Source organism: Atractosteus spatula, chromosome 2, assembly GCF_055471065.1.
Source record: "Atractosteus spatula isolate fAtrSpa1 chromosome 2, fAtrSpa1.hap1, whole genome shotgun sequence".
Lineage (NCBI taxonomy): Eukaryota > Metazoa > Chordata > Actinopteri > Semionotiformes > Lepisosteidae > Atractosteus > Atractosteus spatula.
In genome coordinates, this window is record NC_142707.1 from 51860278 (window position 1) to 51887051 (window position 26774).

General features: G+C 41.0%; 1 protein-coding gene across 1 annotated transcript in view; it reads left to right on the top strand.

Moving 5' to 3' along the window:
• Window positions 1-26774, top strand: part of kif6 (kinesin family member 6) — a 124789-nt gene that overhangs the window by 3605 nt on the left and 94410 nt on the right. The window contains exons 2-8 of the mRNA XM_088905286.1: window positions 303-412; window positions 843-917; window positions 13734-13881; window positions 15460-15569; window positions 21807-21936; window positions 24741-24947; window positions 25701-25844. Of these exons, the coding sequence (XP_088761412.1) occupies window positions 303-412; window positions 843-917; window positions 13734-13881; window positions 15460-15569; window positions 21807-21936; window positions 24741-24947; window positions 25701-25844 (924 nt within the window). The remainder of the gene's footprint in view (window positions 1-302; window positions 413-842; window positions 918-13733; window positions 13882-15459; window positions 15570-21806; window positions 21937-24740; window positions 24948-25700; window positions 25845-26774) is intronic.

Genomic DNA, 26774 nt, shown 5'->3' on the forward strand with positions numbered 1-26774 from the left:
CACAGCGCTGGGGCCCCCTGGAGTTTGTATGTTCTCCCCATGTTTGTGTAGGTTTCCTCCCACGGTCCAAAGACACACTAGTGGGTTAATTGGCTTCTGGGAAAATTGGGTCTGGTGTGAGTGTGTGTGTCTGTTATGGCCTGGTGTACCCTGCTTTGTGCCCATGGCTTGCTGGGATAGGCTCTGGCTCCCTCCTTGGCCTGTAGTGGACAAAGAAGTTAGGGAACCTCACAGCAAAAATGAAGTCATCACTACACAGGGTCCATGTCTGCAGCATCTGGTGATTGGCATGTGTTTACCAGGTATACTCAGTGGACCATGATGAACATGGCAGCTCTAGCGTGGAGTTCCTGGTTCCTCGAGACCTTGCAGACGGCTTCATCAACAACAAAAAGGAGAGCTACAGGTTCAGGTGAGCGAGTGGACTTCAGGTTCGCAGATGGCTTCAGATCCAAAGAGCTGACTTTCTCCCCTGGGTAAACTGTCCCATACTGCTGCTTCAGTTCTGTATGTATATGTATATAGTCAGTATCTAATAACCTGTTAATCATGCATTTTCACAGAATGTAATAAACAGTGTTGGTTTTCCAAGGTTTCTTTATGTAAATCAGAACAGTAGTAAAGTAGTACTAGCTTTTAGTGCACTGCAATGAAAAGATATGAAGTATAACTTTGTCAATACATGAAGGGGTTTTCAAATAGAAAATGTATCAGTCAAATTGCTTCTTAATCCACACATGTTCCTGAGGAAGCCTGTGTTAGCCAGTGCGCCTCCAGTGTAGCAGACAGTGATTGCTGTGGTCTGCATCCTGAGCTCTGTGTTTATGGTGCTGCTTTGACAGGTTTCAGAAAGTCTTTGATCAAGGAGCCAAACAGGAGGATATTTTTGAGAACATTGCCAAGCCAGTGGCTGACAGGTGAGTGGACTGAATACTAATGAAGCTAAGATAGATTCTGTTCTTACCGTATGCTTAGCTGACCCAAATTTCCTTATTTGATCTCAAGACTATTAAAGTACTTCACCGAGATTGCTGCCATGTGTTCAGACTGCCTAAACAAAGTTTAATTTGTCATAAAAAGGATTTTTGCCTAGCTGTCTAGCTGTTGAGGTACCAGTCTTGGACACTTTGCTGCAGTGAAATGCTGAGTCAAGGGAACACACCACACCAGGTGACGCACGGCACTGTTTTTACTGGCTGAAAGACACGCAGAGTTGGGCAGCACAATTGCCGTTACGACAGAAATAAAACATTGCTGTTAGTGCTGGCCTGTCTAAGCAAGGAATAACAGAGGCATGTGCAGGTGGGGGTTCAGGCTTTGAGTATTTCAGATCACAGCTAGCCGTGCTTTGCTGTGTTGTACCGTACAGCTCCAGTTTTCTCTAAGAGCAAATGTCCTTGTCAACAGTAAGGTGACACTAAAGAAGAAACCCCCTCTGTGCACCAACAGATGGACAAATACTAATAATAATGTTCTCCTATAATTATTTTAGGAAAACAGAGTGATGATGCCAATTAGATGGGGATTATTAGGAGGCCATGACTGGTAAGGGCCAATGAGAAATATGGCCAGGACACCGGGGTTACACCCCTACACCCTGGGATTTTTAATGACCACAGAGAGTTAGGACTTCGGTTTAACGTCTCATCTGAAGGACGGTGCCTTTTTACAGTATAGTGTCCCCATCACTATACAGGGGCATTAGGACCCACATGGACCTTAGGGTGAGCGCCCCCTGCTGGCCCCACTAACACCTCTTCCAGCAGCAACCTTAGTTTTTCCCAGGAGGTCTCCCATCCAGGTACTGACCAGGCTCACACCTGCTGAGCTTCAGTGAGCTGCCAGTTGTGAGCTGCAGGGTGATATGGCTGCTGAAACATGGAAAAGACAAAAAATACATTTTGGACTATAAAGAACTTTTTTATTCTGCACTCTTCATTGTTCCCTTCCCTTAGTTTCCCACAGACAGCATGAAATGACTTGAAATGCTGGATGAATTTTGCTACATTAACTGCACTCTTGTTGTCCTTTAATTTTAAATGCATAATACAGTCAGGCTTTCGGAACCTCTTCGCAAACCAGAATTTGGAAATCGGACCAGTAAATTCAATCCCTTTTTTAATTTAAAAATGTCCTTGTGCTCCCCTGCCTCTGCTTTCTGATCGGCAGTCCTCGCAGGGTTTCCTCGGAGCCTCGGGGATGGGCCAAAAAAGAAAAGCCAAAGCAAAAAGTGTAAATTTTTTTGTGAGCTTTATTTAGACAGACATTTTCAACAATGCATTACTCATAGTTTTACTTTGAAGTACACAAGGCCCCACCCTTTCAGAGACGGCTGGGGCTGTAATTAGCTTTGAACGGGATGCCCAGGCTGGAGCACAATGCGTGTCCCTCTCTCCCTGTTTCAGAGTGTCCGACGCTGGAGGGATGCTGTGACACATTGCAGTTTATGTTGTTTATGTTGACACATTGCATTGCATCTTGCAGTCAATGCGGGGAAGCAGGTCAAAAGGCAAAGAATTTGTTAGGATGCATAGTCGGTGAGATCAGGGGATGTCAGCTTAAAATTGTTTAATGTTCTAGTAAGGCCTTATTTAGAATATTGTGTACAATTTTAGTCACCATACTTCAAGTTTTCAAAATGCTCAAAGGCATCGACATAGTCAACCCAGTGGCCTTTTCAAAATAAACAGTGAAACGTGAATCAGAGAGAACAGGTGGCACTTCTTTACCTAAAAGGTGGTGGGAGTGTGGAACGGCTGGAGGAGATCATTAGATCAATGAGCTAATACAGTAACTACCAAACGGGCTGAATGGCCTTCTCTTGTTTGTAACCTTTCTCATGTTCTAAAATGGACTTCAACAGGCTTTTCAGCCCTTCCCAACCCCTGTGCTGTGATCTCCATCTAATGCCTCATGTTTGGAAGGAGGAAAGGCTTATTTGTGGTGACAGTGAACTGCAGCTTTGACTTTCTAATCCCACCATACAAGAGGCTGTGAAATGCATTGTGCTACTTCTTATCTCTGCCTGTCGTATCCCCCGGGCACAGCTCTTGAGACTTCTAGCATTCTCCCCTGTGACCTCTCCTCTGGAAGCACTTTGTCAAATCTGAAAAAGACCAAAGCAGTACACATATTCAAATGTTGAAGGTTTCTGTTCTCAAACTGCCATTTCCTTCAATGCATGCTTACATTACACAATCAGTCTTATCCAATCTGTCAGATTTACTGAGGAGATCTTGACCGAGTCGGCTAAATTTTCCATTCCAGCTTGTTTTGACTGCTTGTTAATTCTTTTTCCTATTCCCCTTTGCGTTACATTACATCTCTTGCATATATATACATACATTTCCCTGTCTGGCACAGGGTGCAGCCTGGGACCTGTGCTGTATCCTGGTTGTGGTTTAAGGTATTTGTTGGTTGGAGTTTTCTTACTTGGCACCCAAGGCGGTCTGCAGTCTTCATGCTCTCATAGCCCAATAATAATCCAGGCAAGTCACTGAAGAGATTCATCGCTCTCTTGCAGTGCTGCCAGGTATCGGTTGTATGCGGCTCAGTTGATTTAAACTGGAAAAAGTCTCAGCAGTGTAATTTAGTCAAGTGTTGCCTGGCTTTTGTCACATCAGGGTTACACCTAAATTGCTGTTTAAGCTCATTTTACTTGGAATGAAGGGAACTGGTAAAAACATTGACCATGTGCTGTAATAAGGCACATTTCAGTCAAGAAAAAACACTTTGATTTGGTTTCCACAATACAATTCAGCAGCACAGCCTTGACTATAACAGCAATTTATCTAAAAAAAAACATACAACACTGATGTGACTTGCTGATCTTGGGGATAACTGGGTTCTTTTGTGTGCCAGTTTTTAAAAACGGCTTGCCTTTTTTAATGGAGCTTTTCACCTTTTTAGTATCCCATCCAGGGGGAGTGACTTGCTCTATAGCACACTTAACAGTGTAAAAACCAGGATGAGCCCTAGCCTGGTGTGCTCTGTGGTTCTGGAATAGCCATTGCTGTCCCTTTAGAGACCTTTTGATCTTTCTGTTTTAAACGTATGTGATAAACTTGGCTACTTGCACTTCTGGGTCCTCTTCAAGCTGGCTTTTGTGGGTTTTCATATTGTTTTGGATGATCTTTATGTCATCAAAACCAACGGTTATTCCATGTCTGTATTCTTACTGTAATATTACATATACTGTAGTATTAAGATTACTTAGATTATTAAGTATTAAGATTAAGTATTAAGTGTTTTAAGATTTGTTCTAGTTCCACTTCAGGTACTGTCCATTGTTAATACCTGAGTATTGACTGTGTTTAACTTTAGTAAATAAGCTTTTAAAGGCTTTTCACTATCTATGAAATAAGTATGTACAGTACTCCCCTGAATGTACCCTGTGGCATAGAGCTCTTTCGTAAAACACTGATGAGGAGGGGTACAGCAACAAGATTCCGACATTATTATAGATATGGACTCTCTATGTTCTCACAATGGAGAAGACTGTGTGCTTGGCTTGTGTTTTCTTTTCCCTGGTTGGTGGTTGTAGAGGTGGTGTGGGAAGAGCCGCCCAGGTCAGGGCTGTAAATGTGAAGGATCACTTGAGGCGATCGTCTGCTTCGTGCTATGACAAAGGGTCTGGGTATGCAGTACATTCCCCCTGTGCCCAGTCAAACACTTCATAGCCATTTCCTTGAGCAGAGGGGATAGATTTAGTCCCCGCAAGGCACTTTCATTAACTGGTGCAGGCGCTTACCCTGGGAAATTAGCTAAGCAACAAACCTAATTGAGGCTGAGTGATCTGATGAATGGGAGTGTGTGATTGTGTGTGTAGGGGGTGCTGAATTCATCTTCCGGCTACATGACACATCTCCATTCGCTATGTCTGCAGTGGAAAAGAGGTCGTAATCACAGTGGAAAGCAATCGACAGCTAAGTTCTAATGACCATGGAGGGTGATTAATGTGCCTAGCATTCAGTCCAGGGGCAAAAGGGAGGGAGTATATGGGAGATTAAGCCCAGTTTTTAGGTCGCTTTGCTATGCGGTTTTTCTCAAGTGGGAGATGTTGGAGGCTAAGGCATTTTCTTGGTATTTCCTGTGATCAGTCGAACTTGTTATCTAAACTGAGCTCTTCATTTCCTCTCCCTGTCTCTTGTCAGTAATAAAGGATAAAGTATGAATTCCAGCACTGGCACACCGTCATTTGTGGAATCCACAGCAAGAAAGTACTGCACATACACATCAGATTGACATTGTGTTTTAGCAGGATTTCTTTTGATCTACAACAAGTTATTTTTTATTTCTGTTAAGTTCCTCTGGGAAGCATTGAAGTATTTATGAATGTGTATATATGCATGCATGCACCAAAAGAAACTGTACATGCAGCAACAACAGAAAAAAAAATGCAAACCCTTTTAACATGCCAAAACATATCGCATATTTTGACAAAAAATATTTGGGCACCATTGCTTGCCCTTTCTTTTACAGAATGTTGAAATCTGTTCCCGACATCTTTCAAGACATATTATTTTCCCATTCTTCAACGCACACACAACTTTGAGGTCTGCCTTTGCCTTGGGTCTCCTCTTGACAAAGGCAGCCTTGAAGCCATCCACATGTCAAGTCCACGATGGGGTTAATGGGCCTTGACGATAATCTTTTCTTTTTTAAGACACTTCACTGCAGACTGTAGAGTAACTGTTAGGATAATTGTCCTGTGTAAGAGGGCTCAGCGTACTGAGCGAGTTACAGAAGTGACATTGTCCACTTAAAACTACTACTTAAAGATATGTAGAATTGTGCAGCAACAGAGGACCTGGTCTTGAGGAGAAGTTACAGTAGCTGCTCTCTAGAGTGTGTACTGAGCGTGCTCTGAGCCTGTGAGCAGCTGGGATCAGTTCCAGCAGGAGCAGTCAGAGCTGCACGTGTCACACCTGCTGGAATGAGAACTTTCACCCAATATGCCTTCTAAGAGTAACTAATTTCTCGGTATATTGAAGCATTTCCTTGACCTTTCAACACATCAAAGGAAACCTGAGAAAGAGACTCGCACAGCCCCAACCATTACCTTGGATTTGTCAGACCACAAACTTGGTTCAAAGAAAGTGTGCGTCTTCAAGTAATCACTGCCAAGGTAGTGTATTAGTTTTACAAAGGTTTCGCATGTTTTAATTGCTCATAGACATGCCTTAGCTTGTTAAGAAATAGAGTAGTTGAATTTGCTGTGCAGAAATTTCTTTTCCATCCTTTCACTGTTCTCAAGTTAAGGTTATTGCTGTAAACCAAGGTTTTGCTGGGGGTAGAAATGTAACTTGGTCTTTTGGTAGCAGTGCAGTAGTGTATGCAGCATTGCTGTTCAGCAGGCTGCATCTTTTTACTTTGTATGCACTGCTGTTTTAAAAATTGCTGTTGTACTCTTTAGTTCTGGGCTTTTTTTTTGGTTGTTGTTGTTTTTCATGAGCCCCACTTGGAGCTAACATACAGCACTGGGTGAAGGGTGATGTTCGGCTATGGTTTGCTCATAGAGGTAGTCTTCATTAAGTAAAACTTAGATTTTTATGCTGACAGCATGCTGGATTTCATTCCCAGGAGCCACAGTATACCACACTGTTCACAAATCCATGGCAGCATCACCGATTTTCTTATATAGGAACCTAGTAGTGTGGGACTTTTCTGACCTGTTGCCTGAAGACAACTGATATTGTATCATGTCAGCATAATAGAATATTAGGCAACACTTCTACTCAAATATGACATATTATATTCTACATATTACATACCTACTTTTTCCTTTGTTTCCTTAGTTATTTCCAATACCTTAGTTTTAGGATGTCAATAAGTTTCAATAGCTTCTTTAGAAATCCACGATTGTTTTGTACAGGTATAATGTACACCTTCATTTTTAATGGTAAATCTACATTTAGTTACAGTTCTTGAAGACTTTGAATAAATATATAAACACTGCAAGTGAAGGAATCCTCCAAAACATTGGATGCCACCTATCAAAACTGGCCTATGAAACAAAATTCAATTCAGTTCAAACTTTATTATCTCCCGGGGGAAGATTGTTATACAGCAAGGTCCTATACAACAATACGCCAAAAAACACATACAGACAAATATCACACACAGAGGACAGTGTTTTAGGAGATAGGAGAGTTACAGTACTTTACATTGAGATTGCAGCAGAGATGAAAGATGAGTCCGTTAGTGTTACACCTGGAGACACAGAGGGTTCTCCTAGATGGAAGGAGTGTAAATTCGTAGTGCAGGGTTTGTGTTGCACATAATGCTCTTGGCCTTCTTTACAACCCTCTGTTTGTAGGGGGGATTTAGGTTTAATTGACTTTCCCCAATGATTTTACAGCTACGTTTTACTACTTGTCCGAGCTTGTCATGTCCCAACCTATTACAGCCAACAGTAGTGATGTTTCCAGACCAACAAATAAGACAATTTGTCAAAACACTTTCACTCTGTGGTACTTTTCCCACTGGACCAGAATTTCTAAACCAGTGCTTGATTATGGTAAATAGGCACTCTGTGCTATGGGAAATGCTGTGCTTCAGAAAAAAAAACAACATTAATCCAAGGTCCAGACTGCTTGGTCTGTAAAAGATCTCATGGCACTTTTGGAAGAGGTGGAACAATAACTCTGGTTATAGTAAGCATGAACAGTCCCTAAAGTTCTCCCTTAATTTGCTTGGTGAAGCAGTTTCTTACTCCACTGTCTGATTTCCTGTGGGGCTGCTGGTGCAGAATGGCTGCCTTCAGTAGTGAAAGATGAGGTTAGGTCCTTTTGTATACGTGAAGGGCTTTGAGTCCCCTTGAACCTATTTTTGTTTTCTTACCAGTCAGGTAGTGGTAATGAAGGGCCACACCAATGGCTTTTGTAGCAACTCTCTGGCATAAGTGCACCAGTGCCAGTTTTTTTTATTTCATAATACTAGGGCTGTTGTTCAGACCGTTTCCCAGAGAAAAAGGCAGTTTCTGACACTTCCCAAGATTGAATCAGCTATACTGTACCTCAGTTTGCGTAGTTCCAGCTGGCAGAATATCTCCTGAAATTTGTATGGATATGGATTGGCTGTAATGTCAGACTTTTAGATTGCTTATATGACCAGTGTCTCCTGTCTCTTTTTATTGCAGTTATTTTTAATAGGGCTGAGGGCTGTGAGTCAGTAAATGAATAGACTGTTTCTGCATCTAGTTTTTTCTCATTCCGGTTTGGATTTGCCCTTTGGGAGCAATGAATTGCCTAGTCTTGGATGTTAGATAATATTACTAGATAGCGATTGCATTATGGATTCTATTCCAGCATTCGTTTTTTCTGATTCTGACGATTAAGAAAAGGAATCTGAAACTGGGATGTTCTACATAGGCAGGCTTAAGGATGAGAATCTCTTTCGCCATGAATGGAGAAGATAATGTGGAGGGTTTACATTATGACTGTAATAAAGTCTTTCCAATAGATTTCTGCAGGAACGACAGTGGAAGATAAATCAGAGGGCAGAATTGATCATTAAAAATAATCTGGCTGCTCTGGCAAATAACAGTGAAAGGAAGAATCAGTTCTGGAATGATCCCTGATTTCAAACAAGAAAAGATTGGATGGGATCTTTAGAATAATTAGCTACTAGCAAGCCAGAGTCACATAGGCTAAATAGCCTCTCCTTGATTGCAACCTTTCTGCTATGTCTTGTGTTTCGAAGGCTATCACAGAGGAGCCTCAGATGGGCGTGGACTTCATTCCAAACCAGAGATCATGTAATAGATGTCTTTACCTGCTGGTTCTAGATGTCAAAATCATGCCTCAACAGACTATCCCTCCTTTCCAGGTACAGTAAGGGTCCTGTTATTAAATAAGAAGTAGGCAAAAAGAAGAAAGAAAATAACTTTGCAAACAAAACTTATCCTAAGCATCTCTTTTTCAAAAGTGATAAGGAGTTTAACCTTTTCTGCAACTACCAAGACTGGTGAGCTCCTGCCCAGCTATTTCAAGTGCTCAAAGGTTTACAATATAAGCTATTGATGCCTTTAGCCAGCTGTAACCAAGACTAGGCAGAAACATACAGATGCAATTTACAGTAAAAAGAAAGAAAAAAAACAGTTAAATATAGTTCTGTTGGCAAGACAGTTTTTCCAAGACTTGACAACATTTCCTAATATTACCAAGACTCAGAATGGAGGCAGACGTGGTGTGGTTGCTGTATGTTATTAACACAAGTGGAAAAACACAAAACCCCGACTGGAGCTGCCAACTGCCCTGCAGCTGAGTGCCAGTCTCCAGGAAGAGTGAGCTGTAAACAGGAACAAGCTTCAGGAAAACGCCCAGGCTTGAGTGGCAGCATCCAGGCCGCATCGTTAGCCCTGACATTTTAAAACAGGCCAACCCGGTGTCAGCTCCCTGCACGGCGTAAACACACATAATCAAAAACACCGCTCTCTGTCAGCCAGCCCTGAACAGGCTGCAGGGGCTCGCTCTCGTGTCTTGCTCCATGTTCTCAATTTAAGTGATACTTGATTCTAGTACTGGCAACCCTGTTTTGTTCAGTGTTCTAAAAGGCTTTCGATGATGATTTTAGTTCTGAATGACTGCAAAACCTCAGATACACAAGCGTGTGCTGGCATCCGAGTGCAAGACTGCCTGTCTCACTTAATTACTGCTCCATCTTGGTCCTTCCCTCTTTTCTTATTTTTTGCTCTGAATATAGATTTTTGAGGCTGTATAATGGAATCAGATGATGATTTTTCCTCATCCAGTTTCTGTCAATTTATACATTTTGTCGAGTTTGAGTTTCAGTATGAGAACAGGCTTTATTTAAGAAATATTTTTTTTCCCTTGTACTGTAAATTACCAAAACAAATTATTCTGACTTTTTGGTTTGAAATAATGAATTTGATTTTTGGTGTTGAGTGACGTTTGTGGTGGTAATTTGACTACAGGCAACCATCCCATCACAGAGTTACACAGCCTGTCTCCTACTTTACCTCTCCAGTTCTCACTCAGCTCAGCCTTCACTTTTAACACATTGCACATTTAAGGAGAGAGTTCATTGTTTATAGTGAGCACTTAAGCATAATTATTATTGTAAAATGAAATAGGGAAGGATATTTAGTCAGTCTTGCCTCATAGGTAGTTAACAGTTAATTGAAATTGAAGTATTTCATTGTTTCTTGAAACAAGCCACGGTATAAGTTTCAGCAGCATGGCTGGGCAGCTGGTTCTATATCCTACACAGCCCATTGGGTACAGAAGTGCCTCCTCTCAGTTTTACAGTAAATGCACTTCATCATGGTTTCCTTTGTGTCCCCTGGTTGGTGTTCCACTGTTTATTCTGAAGAAATCTGCAGGGTTGACTTTGTCAATGCCTTGAGGATTTTGAATACTTGTATCAGGTCTCCTCACAGTCTTCTCTGCTCAAGACTAAAGAGACCCAGTTCCATCAGCCTGCCAGTGTAGGGCAGTCCCTTAAGCCCCAGAATGATGCTCTTCACCCAACTGATTCCAGAGAAGCAATATCTTTTCTTTAACATGATGACCAAAATAGAACATAATATTCTAAATAAGCCCCTACTAGTGCATTGTACAATTTTAACATTACATTCCTTACATTTAATTTCTATACTGTGAATCACATATCCTAACATTTTGTTTCCCTTTTTATTTGCTTTCCTATAATAATGTAAATGACATGTCAACATAAGCCCCTTAAGTCTTTTTCATAAGTAACCTCCTTTAGCTTGGGGTATTCCCAATTTGTGTTTTTACTACCTGCATGCAAAATACTTCACTTGTCTACATTAATCTTCAGAGAAAAATATGCAACTTTTCTTCATGTTAGGATAAATGAAACATGACAATGTTTCATGCTGTGGTAGTTTTTGTAACTAAATTTTCAAATGACTTCTAATCCACTATAATAAATTACATGTGATTACCCTTTTTACATGATTATTACTCAATTTTGCTGACACCTTTTGTCCAAGGTGATTTTTAAACACCTTTGTATATATTGAATACTAAGTTCAGAATGCTATATAGAATCTAAATGTCTGAAAGCTTTAGAGCTTTAAAGTAATACCAAACCTTTAGGAGATCAGAAGCACGATCCTTCTGTCCTACGGCTCAGAAATAACTTTGTACCACTGCAGCACCAGACCGGAGTATCCGATTAAAGCACCACTTTGGAAAAACAGACAAACAGCAAAGCTTGACCTCAGCTGTCGGACAACAACAAGCTGTTTACAAGGATCAGAAAAATATTTTTTTCACATGGTTCACATTGTTGTTTTTATGTGCGTGTGCTCTCGCCCACACTGCCACTTTTCCAGTCGGGCCCCTCACCCCCGTGCTTTGCTCAGAGCGCCCCTGTGTCTCAGACAGTAACTATGAGTGGAATCCTCCAGAGATGGCAGGGCGCTGCAGTCTTTGAGTTGGCATGGGAGAAAAAGACGAGTGTTTTCCCTGAATAAACCACCACATACATTTTTTGGAAAAAAATGTCTCATTAATGGCGGTAATGCCATTAGGACAATGGTTTGTGAAATGCACGCACTCTGTGCTTTGGGGATTATTAGCTCATACCCCTCTTTGTTCATTAATGTCAAATGTCCTTCAGACAGCTGAGGTTGGAAAAGGTTGAAGAGGCAAAATTACTCAAAAAGGAACTCAAATCCAACATCAGAACAGTGTACTGTATTTCAGCCATGCAGCAGATTGTTTATTATTATTTCTCGAATTTCCTGAAATTTCCAGTTTTTCCCCATGTGGAAAAACTGGCAAAAGCCACTTGGTGTTTGATACAAGTCCCCGGACACAGCTGCTCAGGGAATTAGGGCAGAATCGCCCTATGTCCAGGCTCGGTGCTAAATGAGGCTGTCAACCAGAATGGTCCGTTGCCTGCCCACCACTGACCTGGCTCTCAACCACAAAACTTTATATGGTCACATTTCCCATGTCTTGCCAGGGATCTATATAGAAGTTATCCTATTTGTCACTTTGCTCAGTTTTTATAATGCTGCCTATAGATACCTCACTTTGGATTATTCTATTTTTCGCGGGGACTTATTGTAGGAGCAGCAATGGTCTTGCAGAAACATTGTGCACTTCTTATGAAGAATGGTTGCATATCAAAGCAGGAGCTTTATTAAATGGATTACTTTAAGTACTTTAAGAAGATGTGATGGAGGGTAGGCATATAGTTAGAGATACCTAGGATAACAGGAGGACAGTTCTGCTGTATAACAGTCTGACCAAGATCTTTAAAAATTGGAGTGTCTCAGGAAAACAGACAGAGCCATAAGGTATAAACTAGTACATTTTTTTTGCATTGCAACAATTGAAATCCATCAGACAACAAATTCCGATCTCTATGACTCTTCATTAGTCTTGCCAGTAACAAGTGGTTAGTAAATCAAATATAATAATATATTAAATCAGTAAATCAAATATAATAATTTGTAGTCTCACACATGGATTCTAACTATACAATATGCAGTTTATTGATACAACACCCAAACATGCATAGCATACCAGCAAGAGTTATAAAATATATTTGTAAAATGATCTGCTGTTATACAAAAGACTGATCATTCACTCAGGGATTACAAAGCTCAGAGTTATTAATTTCATATTTAAAATATTGACTGTAACGTGTTATGATCTGACTTGTAGATTTTATGCATTTACTACAATGAATAATTATCAAATACAATTGTAATAATAATCCAACTCTTGAGAATTATAATATGAATAAAGAAGTTTTACATTTGTTGGCCAAAGGTCCTTGATGAGTTTAAAATTCCTGCTGGAAAGTCGGAACTAGACTGGGTTGGCCTGTGGTCAACCTGGCATCGGCCTGGCATCTTGGAGAAAAGTAGTAGTGACTTGGATTTCTTGCAGTCGTGTGGCTGGTAAAATTAAAGAGCTTTTAGCTTTTAAGGTATGACATCACAGTTGTTAGGATATTATCAAGTAAAATCCTGGTACCAACCAGTGAATCATCCATTGGGTGATGGATAGTGACCTCTTACCCATTGTCCTGGACAGAAAGAGACTAACAGACTTGCGATGTCCTGGTCTGTGGACATCTTGGAACATCCTCCTTATTATATGGGACTATTTTAACTACATCTGCTTTTACACAGAGGACCAAGCTGCTTTGTCAGGGCAAAATAAAAAAAATATTTTGGAATGTTCAATAACACTTAATTCTTGCTGCTACACCTGCTATTCAAACAACTTTCAAACACAAGTCTCTCTCTGAGACTATATCCTATATTGAGAAGTTTCTCAATCCTCTCCTAAACATTAGAATCTTGCCAAATCCCTTCAGAAAAACTCACATATCCAAACAGAATCCAGAGCTGAATAGGTTGGTCACTTCCTTCCTTCCACATCTTCGCTATGGAATGTTTGTCCCCAAATGGCAGATAAGAATGATCCTGGAAGCTTCTGATTCCCGATTTTTCAGTTATCACCTCACCAATTATCTTCTCAGGAGCTTGTTCCCCACATAATTCTGGTTCAGATAAGGATCTCTGTCTTGTCGGAACTGACTGGTAAATTTGGACTTGGTTGCAGTGGTTTAGGATTGATGGAAGCTTGCTGGGTCATATTCAGTCTCTGCCACAATGAGAGAAGCGTTTCCACACCTACTGTTTAGTTTCTGCTGAACAAAGTAAAAATAGGTGTGGTGTGAATTGATGGAATTGTCTCTTCTGCTTTTGGTGTTGGCAGCGTGCTGGCGGGCTACAATGGCACCATCTTTGCTTATGGCCAAACGGGCAGCGGAAAGACCTTCACCATCACTGGGGGGCCAGAGCGCTACAGTGACCGCGGCATCATCCCACGCACCCTCTCCTACCTCTACCAGCACTTCAGCAAGGTGAGCTGCTCTCTGCTGACATCTGCTTGCACAGAAAGCACTGGTGTCTAACACTTACTGTAGGCACTGGATGGAAAACAGCAGAGGGAGATGAAACCAAGCTGAAGGTTATTGAGTGCAACTTTTAAATTAGCGGACCAACAGGATCAATAGACAAATCTAGCTAGTGAATGAGCAGCTACTTGTCCCCTGCCCAAGTGCCCACTACTCAGCATTTGCATCTCAACATGGTCTTTTTTTCATCTTGTAACGAATGCTCCTGGTTCTGTGTTGGCGGCTTGGGGAATGACAGGCTAGAGATGACTTTACAGGCTCACTGACAGTTTTATTGTCCTTTTTGTTACAGTGCGGTGTGCTAATCATGGAGCAGGGAAGTTTGTGATTACAGTTTTTTGTTTTAGTTCATCTAAATCTAATTTAGTTAAAATTAAAGCCTATACAATACATTAATATTTTAATTATCATGTAAGGAAGGGTGACATATGTGTCTTTACCATATATATTTTATGCTGTATTACATTATGTAACGGTATAGGGGTTGACCTACAGTAGTTACATGTGAATTTGGCTATCTGCTGCAGTTCTTTGCACCGAACCCTAGCAAATGTCAAGACCCTGCTATAATCTTAAAATACAGGCTATAAGAGAACAAGCTCATATTAATTGTCTTCGAAGTTCCCATTCTTAGCTTGAATTGTGTGTTGTGTTATCTTGTACACATACTGACATCACCCTGAAGCTATCTGCTGCAAAAGGGATGTCTTGTGTATGCCTTATGGACTAAAGAAATAATGAACAGCGACGTGTCTTAAAATCCATCCATCTTCTCACTACTTTAGCCAATAAAGGGTGGTGGAGGAGCTAGAGCCAATCCCAGCAAGCAATGAGCACAAGGCAGGATACACCCTGGACACGACAGTCCAATGCAGAGAAGACACGCACTTAAACCAGGGTCAAATTGCCCAAAAACCATTAATCTACCAATATGTCTTGGACTGTGGGAGGAAACAGGAGCACCTGGCGGAAACCCAGGCAAATACAGAGAGAACATACACACAGATAGCACTTCAGGTCAGGAACTGAACCCAGGGCCCCTGCACTGTGAGGCAGCAAGGCTAACCACTGTGCTGTTGTGCTGCCTGTGTCTTTAAATCTTGAGTATTAATTCTTGCACAGTTTTACGTTAGCTATAAGCGATTTACAGCCAGATTTCTGTGAAAGTCCCTCGTGTTTGTAACATCTCTTCTGTTCAGTGTGCATTCTGTTTGGTGTGTGACATACCTAATTAGACTGTCATTAATTGAATTGTTTAATTAATTTAGTAAGACATTTAGACTGGGAACTAATAACCACCAGCTTCAGAGTGGTATTCGATGAATGGTAATAATGGTATTAGAACTGAACACTAAAAGACTGGCACACTAAAACACTTGAACTGAACTGCCTTAATAAACCTTTTCCAAAATGCAGAAATCCAGTTGTACAGGAGTGAAGCTGGGGCAGCCATGAGCTGCTGGGGCACTACTGAGCAGAAGTGTGCCACAGCCCTGTTCTCTCTCTTCTTCTTCCTTTAACCAGGACAGCAGTAAAGTCTATACTTCCTATATCTCCTACCTTGAGATCTACAACGAGTGTGGCTATGACCTCCTGGACCCCCGTCACGAGGCAGCCCGCCTGGAAGACTTGCCGTGAGTGTGTATTTCCAAGGAAACTAGACTCTAAATTCTTTCAGGATTAAAAGGAGAGCACGCCACTGTACCCTATTTGCACAATACTTAAAAAGTAACTTCAGTTACCATTATGAACGTTGATTAATGATGAATGAAAATACTTCAATATGAAAAAAAGAGCTTATCAATTACCCAGAAACCCACATGGAGAAATTTCAAGCAGTGTTCTTAGCTGATAGGCAGTTATTCTGATGTGCTCCCCTCAGAGCCTGGTGTCTTACTGGGGTTCAGGCATGTTGTGAACTGGTGATGAAATTAGACTTTGGCAATTGCCCCCTGCTGTGAAAGGTGGTTTGTATTTTTAGTTCTTTTCTTAAGTTTGCCTTCTTTTGGCTAGCCTGGGTTTTGTCTTTGTGGTTTACATCTTAGAACTTTGTCTGGAACTCAGTGGCCATCTTGGCAGGTGACACAAGCATTATGCATTAAGGCGTCATTGATGCATTAATTAAACTGTTTTTTTATTGTATACAATTATTATATTGCCTGGAATGGTCTGTCACTGAACAATTTTCACCATGGAAATGACATTGATCTAAAAGTGATCATTTAGGATATTGTGTACAGTTGTGGTTGCTATGTTATAAAAAAGATATTGCTTCTCTGGAATCAGCCCAACAAAAAGTAATCAGATACTTTCTGGTGATTAAGTGAAAGACAGGCTGCAAGAAATAAACCTTTAGTCTTGAACTTGCTTGTAGAGTACTTAACTTTGCTAAATTCATTCACAGTTCATCACGGGATAAATGAACATCTTTGGCTTCACAAGATGACAATGGCTCTAAGATCTCTGTTTCTTGTAACGATACTTATTGTCTTCAAAACCTGGCCGATGATCTCTGGAAAACCACCATGAGCATTGATAAAAGGAAGACTGACCGTAAAAAAAACCCTAAGGAAAGCAGCTTTTTGCAGCTTTTAGTAGTGATTAAGGATTGTAAAAATGTGAGCTGTCTTGCAATAAATTAACTTTCTTTCTTTACTTTATCACCTCGGAAAGTTGTAAACAAGAAACGCGTGTGACTTGGTGGCTGAAGAGCTGCGACAGTCTTGGTTTGGTTGAGTGATCACACATGGCACCTCCCAAGTTCCAAGGTGTCTAGTTTTGACCACAGCACTTGAGCTGTAATTGATGGGTGTTGTTGGTGTGGTCAGGCCCTGAAGGCTCACTGAAAGCAAAGAGTACTTGTCGTTGACTCAAGATATGTGCACTGTTTTCTTTAGTGGCAGTGGTAACAGTGTGCATTCCAGCTGGACTTACATAAGTGTTGCTTTTTTGAGGGGAAAATGCAAATTGTGGGCTGAGCTATGGTGGCTGTCACTTGGTTCAGTTATCATTGCAATACTTGTTTGTATGTTGTAGTCTTTTTTTGACATTTTCCTCATTGAGTAGCATCAAATCTTTCAGGTTTTACTGTCATGTGAAACTCTAGTGGATGTTGTTGGTCAGTCAGTGGAGTGTAGCAGTTTCTGTTTGTCACAGGCTTGGGCTCTAAGGCAGCCTTTCACCCATCGCTCACAGCTCTTGTGGTTTTCCAGCGACATGAATTTGAAGTGTGGTGTTTTAGCTGGAGCTTTCTTCTACAGTTCTAGGCTTTGCTGCTCCAGGAGACTGCAGGTGAATGTTTAATCGATTCTCACTGTCTCTAACCAGCATTTTAGTTAGGAGGTCTAGCCAGTTGACTAGTTCTTAACCAAATGAGAGTTATTCAAACCAGAAGTCTCCTTTAACATGTTGGAGCAGAAATCTAACCACCGCCAGCTTCTGGTGAACCCACATGCAAATGTCTAATTTCACTAGTCTGCAAAATTCCCACAAGATTTATTTTCAAATCCTTAATACCTCAGCCTTGACACCACCCTCCAAGACACTTAAACTAATAAACCCCACAGAAACATAGCTGTTCTGGTAGTGTTTGAAAGAGGATTGCCATGATTAAACCAATAAACTCTTATAGTGGCTTCATAAAGCTTTTTTTTACTGTTGCACCAAACATCTTGTAATCACTGTTTGTCATTGAAGAGATGTTAAAAACTGAATTTCACAGGGTGATGGTAGGGATGGCTCCCATCTGATAGCAGGCAATCCTGCTAGAAAAAGAGGTTCCAGTGGCCTTATAGCCCCAAATCCCTCCACTTTGCTGTGGAGCATTATCCAGTTTTGTCTGCCCACTGAAGACTCCTGGCCACAGTCAGAACCAGACTGGGTTTGAATTTAGTTAGAGATGGCTTAAGCACAAAAGAACAGTTACATGAGATGAGGCTATTCGGCTCATCAAGAACATTTGCTAGTACAGTAAGTAGCTAATTGACCCAAGGATGTTATTTAGCTGTTTCTTGAAAGAAGTGACAGTATTGCTCTCAACAACATGGCTGGGTAGCTTGTTCCAAACTCCCACAACCCTTTGTGTGATGTTGTTCCTCCTGTGAGGCACATTTTATCTTTTTTTCAGGAGGCCTGAAAGGCCTGAAGTCTCATATCCCTCGATTTCCAGTTCTTCTTTCACCTGGATATGCAGGAGGTCTCACAGGCTGTGGCAGATAAGGACAGCTTTTGTGAGATAATGGCCTACCTGTCTTTTTCTCTCCCTCCATCAATATCTTTGTATGTCTTTCTCTCCCCGCCTCTACATTTCTCTCCATCTCTGTTTTAATCTCCAAGGCCTTGAATCAAGGCTGTCTCTTTTTCTCTTCCCTCCAAATTACACACTGCTGAAAATAGACAATACTTGTTGACCACGTGGTTCTGATTCTTGTTTTGAGGAGAAGTTGCCACAAAGACAAACCACTGGAGACGACCGGCGTTTTCTCTTTCTGTCTCTCTCTGACAGGAAAACTGAAGTATCCTTTTTATGTCTGTCGGGGGGCTTGTGGTTGTGGAGCAGCACTTTTTTTCTCTCTCACATATAGCTTAAGTCTCTCCCATTACAGTAGCTTAATGCATAGTTGCCTGATTCCGCCTGACAACTTGATGACCTTTTCCAAATATTGTAATGGTGTTAATTTACATTATGGGTTTGGTCAATTTAACATTTATATCACTCAGGAAGATTTTGCTCCAACTTTCTTTTCTTTTTCTTATGAAAGGCCAATGCACCCTCTAAAGTTGTCAAATCAACCATATACTGTACATCTTAGTCCTTTCATTTTAGTCTCATAAATACTTTTAAAATGTTTCTGATTGAATGAATCAGTTTAATTGTTATACTGATGCACTGAAAAAAGGCATTTTTACATTGGTAGCTCACTGTACACATGCTGAATGTTTTTTTTTATTTTAATTAGTGCAGATTGAATAGTATTGTTCTTTGATATAACAAAATACTGAGCTAAAATCTTGTGATTTCCTAAATACACCAAATGCTCAGTTTATGGTATTTCAGTTGAGTTAAAATTGTTAAAATAAGATTATTAGAAATCCGTAAATTTAATTCAAACATACATGGCTTGAATTATATAAAAGAACAGGGAATGATACACACATGCCCTGCTTGAGAAATGCAGATTGCATAGTTGGTGTGAGGTACCTGTAGGTCCACAGTCATCTGACTAATCCAGGGAAATCAGGAAACCAACCGTCAGGACAGGGCCTGGGAAGTAAAGTGGCACCATGACAGCTCAGGACTGGCACAATGCTTTGATTTGCTTTTTTTTCACTCTCCAATGGCTATAGTATGAGAAATTCCAGGAATATATAATTTGTCCTTTAGCAGAATAACTATAGTTCACTGTCCGCATCAAAATGATCTGTGTGCTTGAAGGGTGTTCTGAGTTCACCTGTTTTTGTGAGACAAAGAAAACCTGAGGTGGTGACAAAGAGTTACGGACTGTTTTATTCACTGATGAATGCCATTTTGCTCTGGACAACCCTGCTTGTTGTTGCATTGTTCAAGCCCATCAGTGAGGTGGTGGTATTGTGATAATAACACCACACAAGAACACCTTTGGTGCAGATTGAGGGCAACCTTCCTGCCCAGCGATTCATTGGCCAAGTCCTTGGTTCCTCTAAGCTATTTTAGTGCTGACTTTCCAGGAGGACAGTACCCGACCACACAGATCTGTCTATGGCCAGCCTTTTCTCCTTTCCTGAGAAATTTAGAAATCTTAGAGAATTTCTAAAGAACAAACTTAGCTGGAGACAACTGGGGCTGATTAATTTCTCAGCTGGGAGATGCTGCACAGGAGCATCAGAACATCCCACAGCAGTCTTTCCAGAGGCTGATTAGGTCCACATGTCAGTACTGCCAGGATAATGTCACTACTCAGGGAGGTCATGTCCAGTATTTCCAAGTTAGTATTTTTATTTTGATAGTGTGTCATATCTCATATTGGAAGCATCTAATAATTCTTTTTGTGATCAGATCATTTTGTATGGTGTGTGTGGGGGGGACAGTACAGCACAAAAAAAGCAATTCCATTTTCTCCCATGTTCCTCTCCTTCCATCCCTGAAACCTTCCTCAGGTAGTACTTGATGACTTTTTATCTACATTTTCTTTGATTTTGTTCATCTATGTTTGAAATGTTTGATTGAATCGATTAGTCTGTGTCGCCGTGTTCTTTTATGGATTAGTGTAATTTATTTTTGGCTAACTAAACCAATCTGAAAATGCAAAAAAAAAGATCATAGTAGTATCTGTCTTCGTTCCCACATGAAAGGTAAAAAACTAAATACTGGTTAGGTGAATGGTGCAATTTTGCAAATTGTTTTTTCACCTAATCAGAATTTCGTTTTAGCCGTTTGTGCTGGGTTAGTGTGGAGAAGATAACATACTCATATCTCAGCTGCATGCACTCAGCTACTGTATAATAGGGTACAAATTATTTTCATTAGAGACTGATATTGGCTGTTTTAAATTGTGGCTAACATTTGTTTTGCATATTTAAATTAAAAACTTAGATTTAGACAGATTAAAAAAATACAGTACATAAAATACAAAAGGAATGGGCTTGAAGGCCCTCTGGCTTGCAGATATGAAAGTTTGTGCTTCGTGATCCATACTGTATATTTCACTGAGGACCTAATGTATAGCTGTAAGTTGTATCAGTGGTTGATCAGCAGATCAGCAGAATAGCTTTTAGATGGTGGGGTCCTGTCTCGGCACCTTCAGGTCTGAGTGCAGACATCCTGAGATTGTCTATGGACATGTAACTGATCATGATCTACCTTTCATGGGATTGCCATATTTATGGATTTTGTTTTTTCTTTCAATATATTTTTATATTTCTCTTAGTGACAGTATGATTCAGTAACTGTGTGTGTGTGTAATGACAGGCTTATTTGAAATGGCAATAAAACATTATTATTATCCCATAAGTAAACAAGCACAAATCCCTGGCTGGTCTGTGTGTGTGGGAGTTAGTGCCGCAGCATGGATGAGATTCCTGGCAGTGTAAAGCCCTTAATTTCACCTTCGCTGAGCCCTTTCTGGCGAGAGCAAGTGAAAATGACGGCTGTGGCACTGCGACACACCCGGTAAGGATGGAGGAGCAGTGTGCACTGTGATACCACTGAAATGGTTAATGACCTTTGTGTTGCTGTGATTCACAAAGGGTGACTTCATTGTCTCTGGGAGAGTCATCTGTTGAACGAGCTATGCTGGCCTTGTCCTTTACAGCACAAATAAGGATAACTGGACAGCTTCCCCATGAATTATAGTTAAATAACTGTAATATGCGTCTAATTCTCTGTGGATATCATGTTGCCCCAAACCACTGTGGGAAAACTTGAGAACTAAGTTGTTTGGGAAGGAGTGTAGAAACCCTGTCAAAAATAACCCTTTCTGTTCTTCTGTTGAAAGGCGTGATCTAGACCAGCGGTACCCACCGGTGGCCCTGGGGTACCTTGGTTTCTGTTTTCTTTCCACCTAAGCCTGTTAGTGACTTTTGATTTGCTTGTTTCTTTAGCCTTTCATTCACCTGTTTCTGTGCTACAGCGTTAGTTTTTCAAAAGACCCACCTTCAGCTGCATCCTTTCAACGCCTACAGCACACAGAAATTCACACTCTCTGCTCATCTCATTAGTTAAGAAATGTGTCGTTTTCAAAATGTTGAAATGTGCCTTAGTAGGTGATCAGTGCATGATGAGCAGCAGACACAGACCCCAGCTGTTACCAGAGGCAGTTATCTCTTTGTAGTCGGCGTGCTTTGTCTGTTTTGTGTTTTGAGATGAAGTGTCTGTCTGTGGTTGGTTGGTGCAGGAAAGTGACCATCATGGAGGACCCAGAGCAGAACATTCACCTGAAGAACCTGTCAATCCAGCAGTCAGCCAGTGAAGAGGAGGCTCTCAATTTGCTTTTCCTGGGTGACACCAATCGAATGATTGCCGAGGTAAGAGCACGAGGCATGTTGGCAGAAGGCAGAGAGGAGTAGAGCTGCTACCCTCAGTGAAAAGGGCTTCTCCGTGACACAACTGTGCTCAGGCTTGTTAACAGAATTGAACCACCAAGGCTGGTGAGTTCAGCTCATGGCTCAGTTTAACTTTTCAAAACACCGCACTTGTTTGCATGTGGCAGTCAGTGAGCATCACGACCCAAAGGATCTTCTGTGTCCCCTGGCTTCTGACAGGCTGTTCAGAAAAATAAAATGTTTTGTCAGACTGTGTAGTCTTTGTGAGCTATTGAACTTTATAAAATGGTTCTAGATTTGGTATCAGTTCATCATGTTGCTGGAATGCCTTGCATTTCACTGGTATGTTATTTTATTTATATTTCTCTCCTGAAGAGTTTTCAAAACACATTGATTTAGTAAAATGTTGATAATGGTGATTTACAAAAACACAATCCTGATGGGAATTAGGATGAGTAGGAATTTGGTGTCAAGGATTCTTCCTTGACTTGGAGGAGCAACATTTTAATTATCTAGAAATGTAATTTCACTCAAAGTGCAAATTTAATTTAATTGCTTTCAAGAAAAAAAAGAGTATAAGCCAACAAACGATACTGCCCAGGTCTGAATAATATAAAGATAATGTCAAGGTAATTGAGGCAACTGTAACTGATGAGGGATGGCAGACCTCCCTGGAAAACTGGAATGATCCTGGCTGATGGAACAGTAGGTGGCGCTCTTCTTTCTGTCCCTCACTGTTAAACTCTGAGACCATCTTGTCTACCTTAAAATCCCCCTTAATTCATTTGGTGAAGCAATTCATCACTTCTCCACCTGCTCTGCTGCATAGTGGTGCTGCTGACCTGCAGTGGTGAAGAAAACAAACCTCCTCCTATATGTGAGGAATTGTTTTGAATTAAATGATCTATATAACTAAAAATATTATTGACATAGGCACTACCAAACACAATGGAATTGTCTGTTATTTTATAGCACTTCTGTGTCATAATCTAAGCAATAGTCCCGCCCGTCTATGACAGACCTTTTACTAAGGCAAAAGCTCTTTATGTCTAACACCACACTAACTTGCCAGATGTAGATTAAAGTTATTTTGTATCAGCATTCAGGTCTGTAAGGAATTAACCAAGACGAATTCTCTTACACCTATGCTTTAAATGTAGATCTAAATGAGGCCTGCTCTGTGTTACTGGGACACACCACAGCTTCTCTTGGACATCCTGGAGGCTTGAAAACCTTCCTTTAAGCTGGGGCGTGATTTGAGAAGTGTGCTTTCCTTTCTGGGCCTGGTGCTGCAGCCAGTTTTGGGTGGCCAAATTGTTTTCTAGGAGAGGTCAGCACATACTGATGCTGTGCTATTCCTTTCTGGGGATAGTTATCCATCAATAATCCCTGCTGCTTTTCCAAGGAGCGGGTGTATAATTAGCTTGTTGTAATTGAGCATCAGAATGCCAGATTTCTCCCAGAACGGTATTTCGCTAAATGTTTGGACAATTGGAGTAGAAAAAATACTTTTTTTTTTAAATCAATTATAACCATATGTTGGACTTGAAAGATGACACATCTAGTCCAAATGGGGAATATGACATAAAGGATGGAGGCTTTAAGGCGCTTTCCAGGGGGAGTTTATTGCTGGACAGGAAGTTAGCCATGCGTCTCACGCCTTTGATCTGTTTCCCTTGTTTGCTACTTCTTGCCACCCACGTGTGCGTCCTTTTTTTCCTTCCCCCGTGTGCTGTACAGCTGTGGTCCCCTAACCCCTGAGCACAGCACTGCCATTGTTACCATGGACGGCCTTGGCCAGAGCTCATATCGCACTGATCCTGCACAGCCCATGGAGCGATTCCCTCGTCTTGTGTGGTCACTGGTTTGTTTGTGGGGCTGGTTTTATTTGTAAACAACATACGTCTTTGATGGCAGCATTCGCCTTTTTTGTACACAACAGAGGATAGCATATTGTATTGCTGATGCTGTAGTGTTTTCATGTGGAAAATGCATTTCAAACCCAAAAAAAAGGAGGCACTTCTTTATGCAAAGGGCTGTGGGTTTGCAGAACATGCTACCCAGCCATGCTGTTGAAGCCGATAACCTCATTTCTTTCAAGAAACAGCTGGATCATTGATTCAATTAACTACTAACTTCTTAGTTGACTAAATGGTCTCAATGGCCTCTTCCTAACCTCTGTCATGTTTTACCTTACATCATCCATGGCTTTGTGGCTGAGAAGTGCCGTCATAATCTGAATCATCATCCTTCGTATCCATCATCATTTCTCCTCACACCTCAGTCCTCTAAACCAGCTCTGATTTCTGTAATGTAGCATCCTGAGCTGACGTCTTTGTTCCATATTGTTAAGTTATACTGTATCTCTAAAGCAGTCAGCCACCAAGATGGATACAGTTCATATGCATTTCAGCTTTACTGTTTTAATTTGAAACATTTTACTTTTCCCCCCTCAAAAAATGTACATTCTAACTCAGGTGGTTTGCAAATAAAAAAGAATGTAACTGTTTTTTAAGAAGGCTTTGTAGCCATGAACGTACAGAGAGGGATCAAAGAGAACATTTTTTTTGGTGCCTACAAGAATATCTGTGGGCAATCCCGTATGAAAACAGCCTGAAGATGATGACCTACAGTATAGGTTTGTACAGGGAATTAGGACATTTGTATTGAAAGCTTTAGGCTATTCTGATAAGGGAGTGAATTGTGAGTGTGTAATGTACTGTAATAGTGACTGTGTTAATGCTATTCTTCTGCTTGACCGGCCTGTGCATCTCTGCCTCCATTAGACCCCGATGAACCAAGCGTCCACCCGCTCTCACTGCATCTTCACCGTTCACTTGTCCAGCCGGGAGCCCGGCTCTGCCACGGTCTGCCGCTCCAAGCTGCACCTGGTGGACCTGGCTGGCTCGGAGAGGGTGTCCAAGACTGGAGTGGGGGGTCAGCTCCTCACTGAAGCCAAGTACATCAACCTGTCTCTACACTACCTGGAGCAGGTACTGGATCGGCCGACCAGACCCTCCTCCAGCTGCCGGTCTTCATAAGTGCTTTTCACAGCCTCTGGAGATCCTCCTTATCGGATGACTTTCTTCGACACAAAGAGCATGTGAACAAGTAATAGGTTTATTCCATGCTGAAAAAAAGAAGAAAGAGAACACAACGTTTCGGCCGTGGAGCCTTCTTCAGGTGTGACACCTGAAGAAGGCTCCACGGCTGAAACGTTGTGTTCTCTTTCTTCTTTTTTTCAGCATGGAATAAACCTATTACTTGCTCCTTTGCAGCCTACGCATGCTGATGCAGCTACCCACCTGAACTACAAAGAGCATGTGCTGTGTTCTCTGATGTCTGATGCCTGTTTTCATCAGTTCACCATAAAGATATGCATTTGTTGGAACAGTTTATGAATTTAGGAACATTTTTGTGAATCTGTCCTCCCTAGAAAATAGCTACTGTGGCTTTTACTTCTATCTTTACTACTGAGTACAGATGTAACCTAGGAAGTGGAGCTGGCTATTTTACCTCTCATACTGTACTACACAGTTCTCCCAGCAATATTGGTGATCTATTGCTTTTGTGTAATGCTAAGGTACATCTTAGAAGTTATGAAAGTCTGTTTTTAACTTCTGTTTTTTGCATTTTTTGGAACTGAATAGTTAATTCCACCCTTCTCTAAGAAAGTCTCATGTAGTGCAAATCTGTTATTTTCTACCTAAAATTTAACAGGAGCTCTATGCCATATTTCTCCACAGGTGATCATTGCTCTTTCAGAGAAGAATCGCTCACACATCCCCTACCGCAACTCCATGATGACCTCAGTGCTGCGGGACAGCCTGGGTGGAAATTGCATGACTACGATGATCGCGACGCTGTCTGTGGACAAGCGGAACATTGACGTGAGTCCTGCCTCTCCGGCGTCTGTTCTCTGAGGGACTGTGCTGGGGCAGTGTGCTCTTTTATCTTTGTGCCCCAAGCCTGCATTATTTCACCACATTTTGTTTTACATTTATCAAAAAAGTAGTTCCTTTTGAGTGCAGCAGTTTATAACTTCACCTCTGTGATTTCTATTTGGAAAACTGAAGGGTTCTAAGATATCGTAGAAGAAAAGAAGAGCTATTTTTCTGGAGGGATATTAGAGAATGGTCTGAGCTTTAATCCAAGCCTGTCCTGCTTTTTTTAGTTTTGCTAGACCCTTTGGGTTATTCATGTAGACATTTACAGGATGAGTGTGATTTGTCTAAAAATAATACTGGTTAAAGTCTCTTTAATCTCTGTGACAAGCTTAGAAAGGCGTCTTTACTAATTTTTGCAATAGATGGGGAAAAGAGAACATCAATGTACAGTACAATGATGTGTGTTGTGGTAAATTTTGAATTTCTCCTTGCTTGTTACTATCTTAGTTTAAATGCTTGATTCCTTTTATAGCACTGTTTCCCAGTTGTTGCCCTGGAGTATTTCTTAATCAATTAAGCTTATAATTACCTTAATAATAACTTAATAATAAAAATGCATGCCTAATTAAACCCGTAGATTGGTAAACAGGACAGTCTCACAAATCTTCTTTATGTATATAATTTTCAGGAAATAAAGTTGTAAGAAGTTCTCTATTTTAACTTGCTTTATCGTTGTTCTTGATAGCTTTATGAACCACTCTTTTAACTTATTAGATGGAAATGACACAAACAGTGTAATGATAAGCTTTCCTAGTGTTGCTTGAGCTTATTGGTGACATTCAACCACGTCATTGAAACAAGAGGGAGAGGGGGGCTGACACCCAGCACCTGGTACAGGTTTCATGCTAACTTCTGACCTCCTTCTACTATTTA